We start from the raw sequence: 14,252 nt of genomic DNA on the forward strand, positions 1-14,252 counted from the left end.
CTAGGGCTGTCAAAATTATCGCGTTAACGGGCGGTAATTAATTTTTTTTAAATTAATCACATTAAAATATTTGACGCAATTAACGCACAGGCCCCGTTCAAACATTAAAATGACAGCAGTGTCATGGCCACTTGTTACCTGTGTTTTTTGTCTCCCTCTGCTGGCGCTTTGGTGCGACTGTTTTTATGGGTTTAAGCACCATGTGTAATTGTGTAATTATTGACATCAACAATGGCGAGCTACTAGTTTATTTTTTGACAGAAAATTTTACAAATTTTATTAAAACGAAAACAAAGAGGGGTTTTATTATAAAATATCTATAACTTGTACTCACATTTATCTTTTAAGAACTACAAGTCTTTCTATTCATGGATCGTTTTAACAGAATGTTAATAATGTTAATGCCATCTTGTTGATTTATATTATAATAAACAAATACAGTACTTATGTACAGTATGTTGAATGTATATATCCGTCTTGTGTCTTATCTTTCCATTCCAACAATAATTTACAGAAAAATATGGCATATTTTATAGATGGTTTGAATTGCGATTAATTCCGATTAATTTTTAAGCTGTGATTAACTCGATTAAAAATTTTAATCGTTTGACAGCCCTAGTATATATATATATATATATATATATATATATCAGTACTTCTCAAATGGTGGGGCGCGCCAGGGGTGGCGCGAGTGACCTCGGGGAACATGCTTTTTTTTTTTTGGGCCGTACTAGAATAAAGTGTACTTGCACATCCACTCCGTGGGTGGCAGTGGCGCTCTCATTTTCAAAGTGCGTGCAGTATTTTTGAAGGTAAGCAAGAGCACACGGAAGAGACTCATGTAGAGCTGGACTCACGCTGCGACCCACTGTCTTCTCCGGTTCTCACGTGTCCGGCCGAGAAGTGCCGTTTTCGGCTTGGGATCGTCACGACCACCGCCCTCACCTACGGTTCTCCCTCGGCCGCCGAGAATGCGCTTTTTTCGGGCCGTTTGCCTTTTGGCTTTGACTTTTAATATAGTGGGAAATGAGGAAAGACCACTGTTTGCTGAGTCTAAAAATGATTATAGCGGAGAGTCTGAAGCCAAATCAGTTAAGACGCCACTTAAAGACATTAGACCTCAATCTCATTGATAAGCCGCTTGATTGTTTTTCAGCGAAAACGTGCCGAATATTCCCAATTGTCACAATCGTCCCGCTTTGTCAGTGTTATATCAGTAAACCAGTGATCACTGTGGTGAATCGGCGAAAATAAAAACTTTCCTTCTGTCCAAAGACACTTTTTTCCCCCTTCTATTCAGTTTTGTTTTTTTCGGTCAAATTTTTTTGGCATGTTGTCTTGAAGAGTAAATGTTTCTAATCTATTTGAATTTGTTATTATTTACTGATTTTATTACATTTTATTTTTCAGTATCAAATGGTCAAAAATGTACCTTGAGTGTATTTTTACAGTTTGGATGTGACTTTTTTATTTATTTATTTATTTATTTTACTTCAGGCAAATTGATACGCGTTAAGTCTTTTCTGTTACAAGCAAAACAATGTTAATAAAGTTATATTTTATTATAAGTTGATCTATGTTACTTTTTTCTTTAATAGAAAAAAAGGACACAATGTTAGGCTGAGGCGTACTTATAATAGTACTGTTTACAGTGGCGGCAGAGAGTTTGGGGGGGGGCGCGAAACATTTACGTCTTCCTTGGGGGGGCGTAACAGAAAATAATTGAGAAGCACTGATATATATATACATATATTATATACATACATATATACACATATACATATACATATTTTAAAAACACATTGTACACCCACCAAAATTGTCATTATGAGGTGGTGTAAAATTTTGAAGAAAAAAAATTCATTCATTCCATTCTGGAATGAGGCTGTAACAACAAAAGTCGAAAAAAATGACAACTTTTCATATCCACTGTAGTCTAAGTGCTAATTTCCATAACAATATCTGGCTGGCCAATTTAAAAAAAAAAAAATTTTAACTATCCGCGGGCGGCACTTTGGACCCCCACATTAGCGCACGCTCTTTTTCTTTCCACATCAAAGCGACTTTGACCTTTCCGATGAATGAAATCACAACCTTTTGTCCAAATAGCCCAATCAAAAGCGTACCCATTCCTCAAATAGAAGGGCCGACTTTGATCGATGAAAAAAGGAATTCAGGTTCCGCGCCGTCGAAGAGAGCTGGCTGTGTTCATCAGTGCCACCAATCAATGCGCCAATCGTCTGTGACCACTTCCATGTCTTCCCTTGACATATACTGTTGTGAATTATTGATCCATACACACGCGGAATAACTTCATTTTCCTACTTGAACGCTTTTCTCAAACTATGCCTGAGACCTGAACCCTAAGGAAATGTTAGCTATTTGAACTTTATCAAGTTAAAATGTCAAACTTTTCATGTTTTGAAATGTTTTCATACACCAGTGTCAAACTCGCAGCCCGGGGATCAGTTCAGCCACATTGCATCATTTTGTGCGAAAGTACCGTATTGGCCCGAATATAAGACGGCCCTGATTATAAGACGACTCCCTCTTTTTCAAGACTCAAGTTTGAAAAAAGACGTTTTGAACACCAAATTATTTTTTATACAGAATTACAGTACACCTGGAAAAAAAATGATTATAACAATATATTTGTGAAAAGCATGTTATTTTGCCTCATTCAAAACTTAATATCTGAACCTTAAATATGTAAACTAAAGTGCAATCACATTCATAAATGAATGGCTTCTGGTTTTTGAAATGAAAATAAACCAATCTATTTTGATAAAACAACAAAATTGCAATAACTGCAATAACCATCAAAGTGAGGTTTAACTGTAACTGTAGTCTTGAAACAAATCTGAATAAGGAAAAACATTGCAATAAAATAATGCAAACTGGTTAAACTTGAGAGTAGCTGAGACCTGTCATGACAGAACATTACTCCTCAAATTCAGCATTCGCTTCAATGATATCTGGCGCTATCTAGCGTCGTGAATGGGTATAATGTCTAGACCGTGAATATAAAACGACCCCCACTTTTTCAGTCTTATTTCAATGCAAAAAAAACACCGCCTTCTATTCGGGCCAATACGGTAAATCATATGCATCAATTTGTTTTGTTTTTGGCCAAATAAAGTTACCATGATAACAAAATACAAGTAGTCCCCGGGTTACGAACAATCCTACGCTGGCGGCGTAACCCAAATTTCGGCGTTAATAGGAATTAACCCTTGAAGTACCCTAAATACCCCCTAAATCTCAAAATAACTATCCAAAAAACATTATATGTCATTGGCCAAGATGTTGGAGCTCAGTCCTAGCTAGACAGCGAGCTAAGCTTTAAAATGACGATGTCAAACGTCCAAGTGGTTTGCTGAGTTTATTTAGCTGTTCATGACATCAACACTTGCAGAGTGAAATTAAAATAAAAATGAAATTAAATCAGTTTCATCTTCAATAACAGCAATTCAAATTTGCGTTTATAACTACCTGCTGATACAGCAATAACAATCCACACAAACGATGTATCAGTTAGCATCCTCATAAAGTCGCCACAAGGATGCAACCACAATTGAAAACGCACAATATGTCACATTCGGCTGCTGGCCATTGTTCTCATTTTAGAGTGTGGGCGGTGTTCCATAGACGCAGGTGCATCCAATTCTCACCAGCCGCGTATTTAAATGGAATAAACCTAAGCAAGGGTTACAGAGACATTGCCATGCTGGTCGCCAGCACGACGTTTTGTACTCTCGAGCTTGTTATTCACATTTGGCTAGTTTCACCCCTGCCTTGGTTTGTTTGTCTGCCGCCCTCGTTTTGAATCCTCTGGCTTGTGCAGGTATTTGAGTGTATTTTTGTTACTTTTGTCACCTTGATTTACCCTCAGCTTAGTGTGAGCGCGGTGCCCTCTTCTTCGTGTACGCAACAGTTGTTTTTGGCAGCGATTTTAATTTTTGTCTTAGTCTTTTGGACGAAAATACTTATTAGTCTTAGTCATATTTTAGCAGTGTTAATAACGGCGTTAGAATATAACGGCGTTACTAGCGGCATTATTTTCTTCAGTAGTAAGTAATCTAATTACTTTTCTCATCTTGAAAACGCCGTTACCGTTACTGAGGCGGGAAAGGAGTGGGTTATTATGCATTACGATGTTGGTTGACTGACGCGAGAAAAGTCTGGAAAAAGACGGACTCACGGAGACGAGAGAGCAGAGCAGGACTGGGGAGGAGGCAAGGTAGTGTGACGTCGTTGCAAACGCGATGCTACTATGCTAGGGGGCTCTAATAATACCTGACTGTAGCCGATAGCCTACAAACTACTCCAACATGATGCTTCGGTGGTTATCACATATATACAGAACAAGATGCAAATGACAGACACGGCGGCATTAGCAACATCTATAATAAAGAAATAGATACGTTAGTAAACAGCTGCCATCTTAAAGCAGTAGACTTCTCATGAAGGCTCTGTTGTAGAGAACCTTCCTAGCGAACCTGTTACTTTTTTTTTAATCCAAAATGCTCCTAAATTGGCAAAATTTAATTTAAATCTATCTTTAAATGATGAAACAGTTTTAAAACTTACACATGTCGAAAATAGACGGAAGGGAACTAATGCAATAACAGGAGCAATTTTAACAACTTTAACGGTTGATTCACAACATTAAATGATTTCCACACATAGCAAAGGTTATTATCTAGTTATCGCAATATCCGCAATACCCCTGTGTCTAGTTAAGTTTAGGGTAAAGAATTGGTCTCGGGCCAATTGTCCCAAAAGCCCTCTAAACTTCAGATTGTGTGACCTGTTTTTTTTTTTTCTTAAAAAAAAAAAAAAAAAAACATGAAAATTATCACCAGTTACTTTGTCAAGTAACTAATTACTCTTACATTCAGGTAACTGTGTTACTAACACAATTACTTTTTGGGAGAAGTAATTTGTAACTAATTACTTTTTTAAAGATTAACAACACTGTATTTTAGTCATTTCAAAATGTGTTCGCTTTCGTCAAGTTTTAGTCTACGAAAAGCCAAATTTCGTCTAGTTTTAGTTGACAATTCTCAAAATGTTTTTGTTTATCAACTTCATAAGTTTTAGTCCGTGAATAAATAAATAAAGGTTTCCTACAATTTCGAATGAACATGACAGACAAGCACATAACTGTAGAGCAGTGGTTCTTGGTTCGGTGAGTCCGTCTAAAGGGTTCGATGAAGGTTTAGACATGCAAGGCCCTATTTTTAGACGCTGACTAAAATCTTAGGCAAAGTGCTGTTTGATACCAGGTTTTGGACTGGTTAGTTCCCACTTTACAGGCTTTATTCAAATTCTTTAATCTGCTAGTCCTCTATCTGATGGGAGGAGAAACTGGTTTGCTCAGTGGAAGGTTGACTCTCACTTGGTATGAGGAAGTACAACAGACCTAAAGGTAACATGCACTGTGTTTACAACATTTGCATCACATTTTACGCTATGAAAATAGTGTGTGAGACAAGGATGTGATAGAACGAGTATGTCGACATAAAAACAAAAATAGTAACAGTGTGAAATGAATCGAGTTTGATTGCATTTTCAATAAGGTAATCAAAAGGCAAAATTATTTGTTGTAAATTCACACCGTTTATTGGATTTGTGAGAAGATTCATGTTTTTTTTTTTTTTTTTCTTTTTAACAATGACTGTGTACAAATTTGGCAATCATTTTGTGTTGGGGTTTTCATTAAATTTCATATCATTTGAGATGTAAACAAGACAGAAACTGCACAGTCAAGGATAATGCAACCAAGCAGGTTTAATGTGAAACAATATGAGATAAGTTTCTCCAAATTTGAATGAAAAATTCTAAGATGTGCATTGGGCGAGTCTTGGTTTGTTGTCTGATGATGCTGCAGGCATAAAGATAAAAACTAATTTTGCCTGTTTAAAAACATACCCTCTAAATGAGAATTTTAATAGAAATTCACTTGGGTTTTAGGTTGCTATCTTAAATATATCGATTTTTAATTTGTGGAGAAAAAAAAAAAAAAAGATTTTTCAAATTCCAAAGGGTTCGGTTAATGCACGTGTGAAACTCATGGGGTCCAGTACCTTTCGCAAGGTTAAGAACCACTGCTGTAGAGTCTACAAGGACATCACCATTTTCATGATGATAGTACACACTCAGCAGGAACAGCACATAATTTGCAATTATTCAAACTCACCTGGACACCATGAACTGTGTGAAAATGTTTTCCAAACGTTTAAGAAGACACCAAGTCACCGTGGAAAATGCTAATGCTAACGCTACAAGTTAGTTTATTGTGTGATGATCACCTTTAAAGGCTAAAGTACGGTGGCCGAGAGGTGTCAGGCGAAATGCAAAGTCCAAACACTTTGCAAATAGAAAAAAGCAAGAACCCAAAATACAAACGCTTTGCAAAAGAAAAAAGCACGAATGCAAACTGCCACAACACGATCCCCAATTCTTAAAGCACGATTGCAAATTGGTAAAAGCACGAACCCCAATTGCAACAACACGACAGTAAATGGCTTGTAGCACGAACGCAAATTGTCACAACACGATCCCTAATTCCTAAAGTGCGATTGCAAATTGGCAATAGCACGAATCCCAACTGCCACAACACGACAGCAAATAGCACGTAGCACAACAGCAAACGGCTCACAGCACAGCAGCAAAATCACGTAACACAACGGCAAGAGGATGACCCGGAAGTTAAAAAAAAAAAAAAAGGACGAAACTTTGTGACCATCTATACGGACCTCCATGAAGTTGCCCCCCCCCCCCATCAGATGCAAATTTATATAAAAATGATGTCAATCGTTTGTGCGGCAACGGTTTTGTAGCTACAGTATTATGCTTTTATAGAGATATTAATTTCGAGTGGTGACATCACTCGTAGCTTTTCCTGTTTAGCTCCCGCGGCTAATGGAGCGTACCAACTCTCTCGATAACAGGGGGGTGTCCTAAAAACTAGCTAGCACGAACGTAGCACAAACGAATGGCACCACTTCGGAACCATTTTGCTGTAAATGAGGGTCTTAGAGGGATGTCAGCACTCGAAATTTGTATCTCAAGCCCCCAATTTACTGCAAAATGGACCCGAATTTGTGTTATGACACCCCTCTGTTATTGAGAGAGTTTGTACGCTCCATTAGCCGCGGGAGCTAAACTGAGGAAAAGCTACGAGTGACGTCACCACTCGAAATTAATATCTCAATAAAAGCATAATACTGTAGCTACAAAACCGTTGCAGCACAAACGATTAACATCATTTTTATATAAATTTGCGGGGTGGAGGCAACTTCATGGAGGTCCGTATAGATGGTCACAAAGCACATTTAAAGTGTATAAAGTGTCGTCCTTTTTTTTTTTTTTTTCTCTCTAAAACTTCCGGGTCATCCTCTTGCCGTTGTGTTGCGTGATTTTGCTGCTGTGCTGTGAGCCGTTTGCTGTTGTGCTACGAGCTATTTGCTGTCGCGTTGTGGCAGTTGGGATTCGTGCTTTGGCCAATTTGCAATCGCGGTTTAGGAATTGGGGATTGTGTTGTGACAATTTGCATTCGTGCTACGAGCCATTTGCTGTCGTGTTGTGGCAATTGAGGTTCGTGCTTTTGCCAATTTGTAATCGCGCTTTAGGAATTGGGGATCGTGTTGTGGCAGTTTGCATTCGTGCTTTTTTCTTTTGCAAAGCAATTGCAATTTGGGTTTGTGCTTTTTTTCTATTTGCAAAGTGTTTGGACTTTGCATTTCGCCTGACACCTCTCGTCTCGGCCAGCGTACTAAAGCAGCATGGCATATCTAGCCAAGATAAAAAAGCAAACCTTAACCAAGCAGCACCTGACACGTTTGACAAAAGGAGCCTGGAATGGGCACAGGCTTACTCGCCAACCGGGTGAGTAAGCGTGTCTGTAGGGAGGTGGGAAGGCACAGCTTGTCACAAGAGTGACACAACCAAACACTGCTAAATGGGTGCTAACTATACAAACAATGAGAAAATATCACACAGTGTGGATTTAGGACGGAAAATATGGCAAATTTTCATCTCGTGTCGTCAGACGAGAACTGGCATCCATCTCATTATGTTTAAGTCTCCCAAAGCACGTTTACAGCACGTCATCGTGACGTCACCGTCATGAAAAAAATCGGGTATGTCGTAAGTTGGCACGTGCCGGTATGAGATTCTGACAGTATGATAACCTTAAGCAAAAATATCACGGTTTCACAGTATTGTAGTAACAGCTGTAAAATGTGTTACTTTTAGATATCTGAGCTAAAAAAAATTAAAATGAAACTTTTTTTCCATTGAACAGGATTTTTATTTACCGTATTGGCCTGAATACAAGACAGCCCTGATTATAAGACGACCCCCTCTTTTTCCAAGACTCAAGTTTGATAAAAGACTTTTTGAACACCAAATTCATTTTTATACAGAAAATAATTACAATACATCTGAAACAAATGATAGCAATATATTTGAGAGAAAAGCATGTTATTTTGCCTCATTCAAATCTTAATATCTGAACATTTAAATATGTAAACTAAAGTGCAGTCATATTTGTAAATGAATGGCTTCTGGTTATTGAAATGTAAATAAACCAATCTATTGTGATAAAACAACAATATTGCAAGAACTGCATTAACCACCAAAGTTAAGTCTAACTGCAACTGTAGTCTTGAAACAAATCTGAACAAGGAAAAACCTTGCAATAAAATAATGCAAACTGGTTAAACTTGAGAGTAGCTGAGATCTGTCATCTGGCGCCATCTAGCGTCGTGAATGGGTATAACGTCTAGACCGCAAACATAAGACGACCCGCACTTTTTCAGTCTTATTTCAATGCAAAAAACACTGTTGTATAATCAGGCCAATACGGTATTATACTCTCGTAGCTGGTGGGAAACATTCATGACAGTGTCGACTAACCTTTAATTTTGCTAAACGCAAAATCATATTGGAGGTATTGCCTCCTCGGTAGCTACCCTCCGCAAACATGTTTTACATGTCGGTTGGCTATCCTCCTCTAAGCCGCGGTCGTCTGTAACTTTTCTGTAGCTGAAGTATTCCCATACCAGCTCTTTTGTTTTCTTCGATGGGGGAAAAGTTCAGGAGTTTCACCTCCTCCAACCATCGTGTAGCATAGCTGACCCACTAAGCCATAACTGGTGCGGGAGGGTTGAGCCTTGCAGCTGCAAGTGAGGGATTTCACCCTACATTTTTGGTACATAAAAAATAGTTAATGCCGTAAGGATGGTATGACGGAAAATCTTTGCGGTTTTGAAACCGTGACGTTTTCATACCACGGTATACCTTTAAAACCGTAATCGGTACATGTCTAGTTGTAACCCGGGGACTACTTGTAGTGCATTGGTCAGACTGTCGTCAGCAGAGTCGGATCGGAGTCGGAAGGCAGTTGCTTGCTTCCTCAAGAATGGACCTTCAGGGCAACAAATATGGAGGGAAAATGGCTCTAACATTGAACCTTGTGGAACACCAAACAACAGTTGTTATTGCTCATTTATTTCTGCATTACTGGTCATGTTTTTCTGTGATATATATACACACTCAGTATTTATAGATATTTTGAATGAAAATTAAATTAAAAATCAAATAATTTTTTTTAAAACACTTTTTTTCGCAGCTATTTCGAGCAGCGGAGGAACTGGGCCCAAGAATCGTCTGTAAAATGACGCCGACTCCCGCCGTCATCGTCACATCCATTTCCAGCCCGTCCATTCTGCATAGCCCGCCCGGTTTCCACGGCAACCACAGCAAAAACCTGAGCCCCGTCGCCAAGGCGTCGCTCGACATCGCCCGACTAGATGCACCCGCGGCCACCGCGTGAGCGCCATTGGAAGGACACTCGTGTAAATGTCGGACTGAATCTTGTTTTCAACTCATTCACTGCCATTGAACGGCAATAGACATCCAATCCATGAATGAATTCATGAACGTGAATGAATTGGACGTCTGTTTCCATTTGTGGCAGCGAATGAGTTAACAGCAGCATGCTAATGGCTAGCTGACACAATAGAAAAAGTGTCATATCTTGGCGTAATTCAAAACTGTGAGGATTTTTAAAACATTATTGTTATCAGTTTGCTGGTGGCGCGAAACTGATGAGATGTGGAAATTCAAATGCAGGCAAACATAATGTTTTTTTTCCCCTAAAAGTACAATAGTATTGGAACGTGTTTTATCAGATACGACCGACTGTTTAGAAATCAGAAAAAAAAGTTTAAAGCGTGTATATAAAATATATAAAACAGTTTATTTTAGTAGTATAACATTTTTAACAGTCACTATTATTATTATATTTCCAAAAAATGTTTTAATACATTTTTTTCCAACTTAAAAATATAAAGTAATTTTTATTTGGATTGAACAATCATCTAAAAAATGTTAAATATACAAATGTAAATGTGATTACGTTTCTTACGCTTTCACAGAGTTAAAAAAAAAAATTACAATTTTTAGGGAGAAATTAAAAAAGGTTTAAATATTTATTTATTACTAAAAATCATATATGCCATTTTTAAAATATTTATAAATTGGGCTAAATCCAAAATTATTTAAATTGTAAATATGTCAAATGTATACTTTGTAAAGTTTTACATATTTAATTCTAATTATTTTGACAGAAATTCAATCAAGAAATTTAAAGAAATGAAGAAATAAAAAATGTGAATTAACATGTTGCTAAGGCTAAAAAAAGAAAAAACATTTTTTTATATATAAATTATTGCAACAAATTAGTTTACTTCAATGAAAAATAAAACCAAAACAATGCCTATTTTCTATTCGGCTTCTTTTATAATTTCGAATAATTTTAATTCAACCGCCAATTATATAATTAAAATATCTTGCTGTAAAATGTATTTAAATGTTTATTTTGTCAATAAATCAACAAAGCACTTATCTAATAAGCTGAACAATGTAATAAATTGAAATTACAATTAATACATAAAGTTTAACTCATTGGCTGCCATTGACGGCGACGTCGAATCCATTTTGAGTGGAGGGCTAGCAGCGATAATTCGGCATTCAATGTTCATCCTTCAAGTTTAAATAAATTGGACATCTATTGTTGTCAATGGCAGGCAAAGTTGAGAAATGTATCAAATTTAACAAGACTGTTACAAATACTCGTTTGGTCCAATTTAACAACAACAACAAAACAAATACGGATGGTGCTACCGTTTGCCTAGCCCTGCACAAAATGGCCAAAAGTATTGGGACGACCTTCCGCATGCTGCATTGTTTACATGAAAAGCACTTGAGCCTCCCGCTTCAAATTATTTTCCTTGTTTTCCTACAAGTTGACACTTTTTGGCGTATCCCTCTCCCCTATGTACAGAATGCTTTGGAAAAAGTTGTAAATACCATGTACAGGATTAAGGAATCTGCTCCCACGAAGCCCCGTTTTGTTTATTCTTTGTACAAAAACGTCTCCGATGGTGGTTTTTATTTATTTTTCTAAATAAAACTGTTGCTACGTTGTGTAAAAAGATCACAGTGGTGTCCTAGGTGATGTTGGACATAAAAAATATTTGACATTTGACTGGCTTTCTTAAGAAATTCATGTGAAACTGTGGCGCCCTCTTAAGGTAAGAGATGACAACAACATACTAACTCGCACACTTGATCCTTCAGCCTTTGTTTAGTTATTTTTAGCTGTACACGTGGTCACATGACACATACACGTTATATTAATATTCAACGTTCCCTTCCTGACAAAAATGTGTCAAATCCTTTCAGTGCTCATGTTTATTTATTTTTCTTTTGTAGATTAGAAGCTTGTGACACACGCACTCACAATTTGTTTATCAGCGTTTGCGCATTGGGAAAAAAAGGCACGTTATGAGAAAAAAAAAAAAAGATGAATTATGCTTACTTTTTTTTCAACAAGAAACGATTGTATCAATATTTGGGGGGGTGAGGAGGAAAATGTTTAGTTTTTAGGAAAAGGTCATTGGTTTCCTCATTGGGAAAACGTATTTTGGGGGTTAAAAGTTTTTTGCATGCAAAAGCACAGAAAGATCACATTTTTTAAGTTGTATGTAGGAAGCACTTTTTTTTTTAATATACTTCTAATCTCACAAGAGAAAAAAATAATTTTCTTGTGTGTTTTAGTGGGGAAAAATGTTACATTGTCCTTAGTAGAGTTGTCCAATATTATCAGGTAGCTGATAATATCAGCCGATAAAAGCATCTTAAAATGATATCGAATAATTAGTTTTTCATTATCGATTTTGGGACAATATGCATGTTGCCCAGTGGCGGATGAGGTACTCACTTTTTTTTTTTTTTTTTTTTTTACATAAGTACAGATACAGGTCCGATTACTTAAGTACAAGTATCCAAGAATAATGTACTCAAGTACAAAATGACTTGCTTTAAAACGTACTTTGCAAGTATTTTCTCCCAATGCAAAAATGGAATATACAGTAGGTATATATACATTTACACAGAGATCTGAGTCATTATTCAGAGAAAGAACCAGAAAATTCATTGACTACTCAGTTTTATTTAAAAACTGTGCAGAATGGTAAAAACAAGCATTAAAATTGACTGCACTGTAAACAGAAGCTTAACAAGCTCAAAAACTCCAAAACCTAGCTTAACGGCAGATTGCAAGCAACTATCAGGTGTAATGCTGCAACGATTAATCAATTAACTCGAGCGTATCGAATAGAAAAAAAGATTCGAAGTGAATTTTGCTGCTTCAAGTATTCATTTAATTAAAGTGGCATGTCATGGTTTGTTTTGAAAGTGTTTGCATTTTGTTTTATTGATTTGGGTGGATATACTGCCCTCTAGTGGCAACAGTGAATATGACATAATTCATTTCACATGCCTGAATCCAGCTGCTCGCTGTTAAGACCAACATAAACTAAGTTTTTGTTTGAGCTAATGTTATTTTAATGTATTCGTAATTCAGTTTTAAGTATAATTAGCCGGTTTTTGTGGTAATATGTGTTTAAGGCATTTGTTAAGAGCATTGTTAAAAATAAATAAATAAATAAAATAACGTTAGCATTTTATAACATTTAACCTAGTGGACTTTTGCTATGTAATTTAGCCAATTGTTCTTTTGTTGTACTTAGATCCTCATTTATTTTTTTTTTATACCGTTTGTGGCTGAGCTCAGGTATCTTAATTTTTTATGTTCCTTATCAGATTACTCGCATATTCAAACTAACTAGTTCATTGATTAATCGACCACTAAAATAATTGATAGCTGCAACCCTAATCAGGTGCATACCGCCACCTACTGTATAACAGTGTGGGGGTTTTCATTGGTCAATATCTTGTTCACCTGCCTAATCTTGCTTGTACTCTTGTTGCTGCCTCTAGTGCTCAGTTACGGTATAGTTACACGGGGCTTATCGATTGCACCGGAGGCAAGAATACAAAACTATCAATTCACAATTAGAATAAAAGAAAACAAACAAAAATGTGAAAAGTAGTGGAGTAAAACGGTCGGATACCAGCAGTAAAATGTAGTGAAGTAAAAAGTACTTCATATACACTGGGGCAAATAAGTATTTAGTCAACCACTAATTGTGCAAGTTCTCCCACTTGAAAATATTAGAGAGGCCCGTAATTGTCAACATGGGTAAACCTCAACCATGACAAACAGAATGTGGAAAAAAAAACAGGAAACAACATTGTTTGATTTTTAAAGAATTTATTTCCAAATCATGGTGGAAAGTAAGAATTTGGTCAATACCAAAAGTTCATCTCATTACTTTGTTATGTACCCTTTGTTGGCAATAACTAACTTTCTGTAACTCTTCACAAGCTTTTCACACACTGATGCTGGTATTTTGGCCCATTCCTCCATGCAGATCTCCTCTAGAGCAGTGATGTTTTGGGGCTGTCGTTGGGCAACACAGACTTTCAACTCCCTCCACAGATTTTCTATGGGGTTGAGATCTGGAGACTGGCTAGGCCACTACAGGACCTTGAAATGCTTCTTAAGAAGCCACTCCTTTGTTGCCCTGGCTGTGTGTTTGGGATCACTGTCATGCTGAAAGACCCAGCCACGTCTCATCTTCAACGCCCTTGCTGATGGAAGGAGATTTTCACTCAAAATCTCTCGATACATGGTCCCATTCATTCTTTCCTCTACACAGATCAGTCGTCCTGGTCCCTTTGCAGAAAAACAGCCCCAAAGCATGATGTTTTCACCCCCATGCTTCACAGTTAGTATGGTGTTCTACGGATACAATTCAGTATTCTTTCTCCTC

General features: G+C 37.1%; 1 protein-coding gene across 2 annotated transcripts in view; it reads left to right on the forward strand.

Annotated features, from left to right (window-relative positions):
• The window catches only part of LOC130910032 (melanopsin-A-like), a 69,198-nt gene extending 58,651 nt beyond the window's left edge, over positions 1-10,547 (forward strand). The window contains exon 11 of one of the 2 annotated variants that reach the window (XR_009061819.1): positions 9,641-9,696. Coding sequence is in view for 1 of the 2 variants with exons in the window: in XM_057827047.1 (XP_057683030.1) it covers positions 9,641-9,844 (204 nt within the window). In the remaining variant the exon portion in view is untranslated. Of the gene's footprint in view, positions 1-9,640 lie in introns of both variants that reach the window. The other variant, XM_057827047.1, reaches the window with a different exon arrangement.
• Positions 10,548-14,252: the final 3,705 nt, after the last annotated feature.

Source organism: Corythoichthys intestinalis, chromosome 21 (genome assembly GCF_030265065.1).
Source record: "Corythoichthys intestinalis isolate RoL2023-P3 chromosome 21, ASM3026506v1, whole genome shotgun sequence".
Classification (NCBI taxonomy): Eukaryota; Metazoa; Chordata; class Actinopteri; order Syngnathiformes; family Syngnathidae; genus Corythoichthys; species Corythoichthys intestinalis.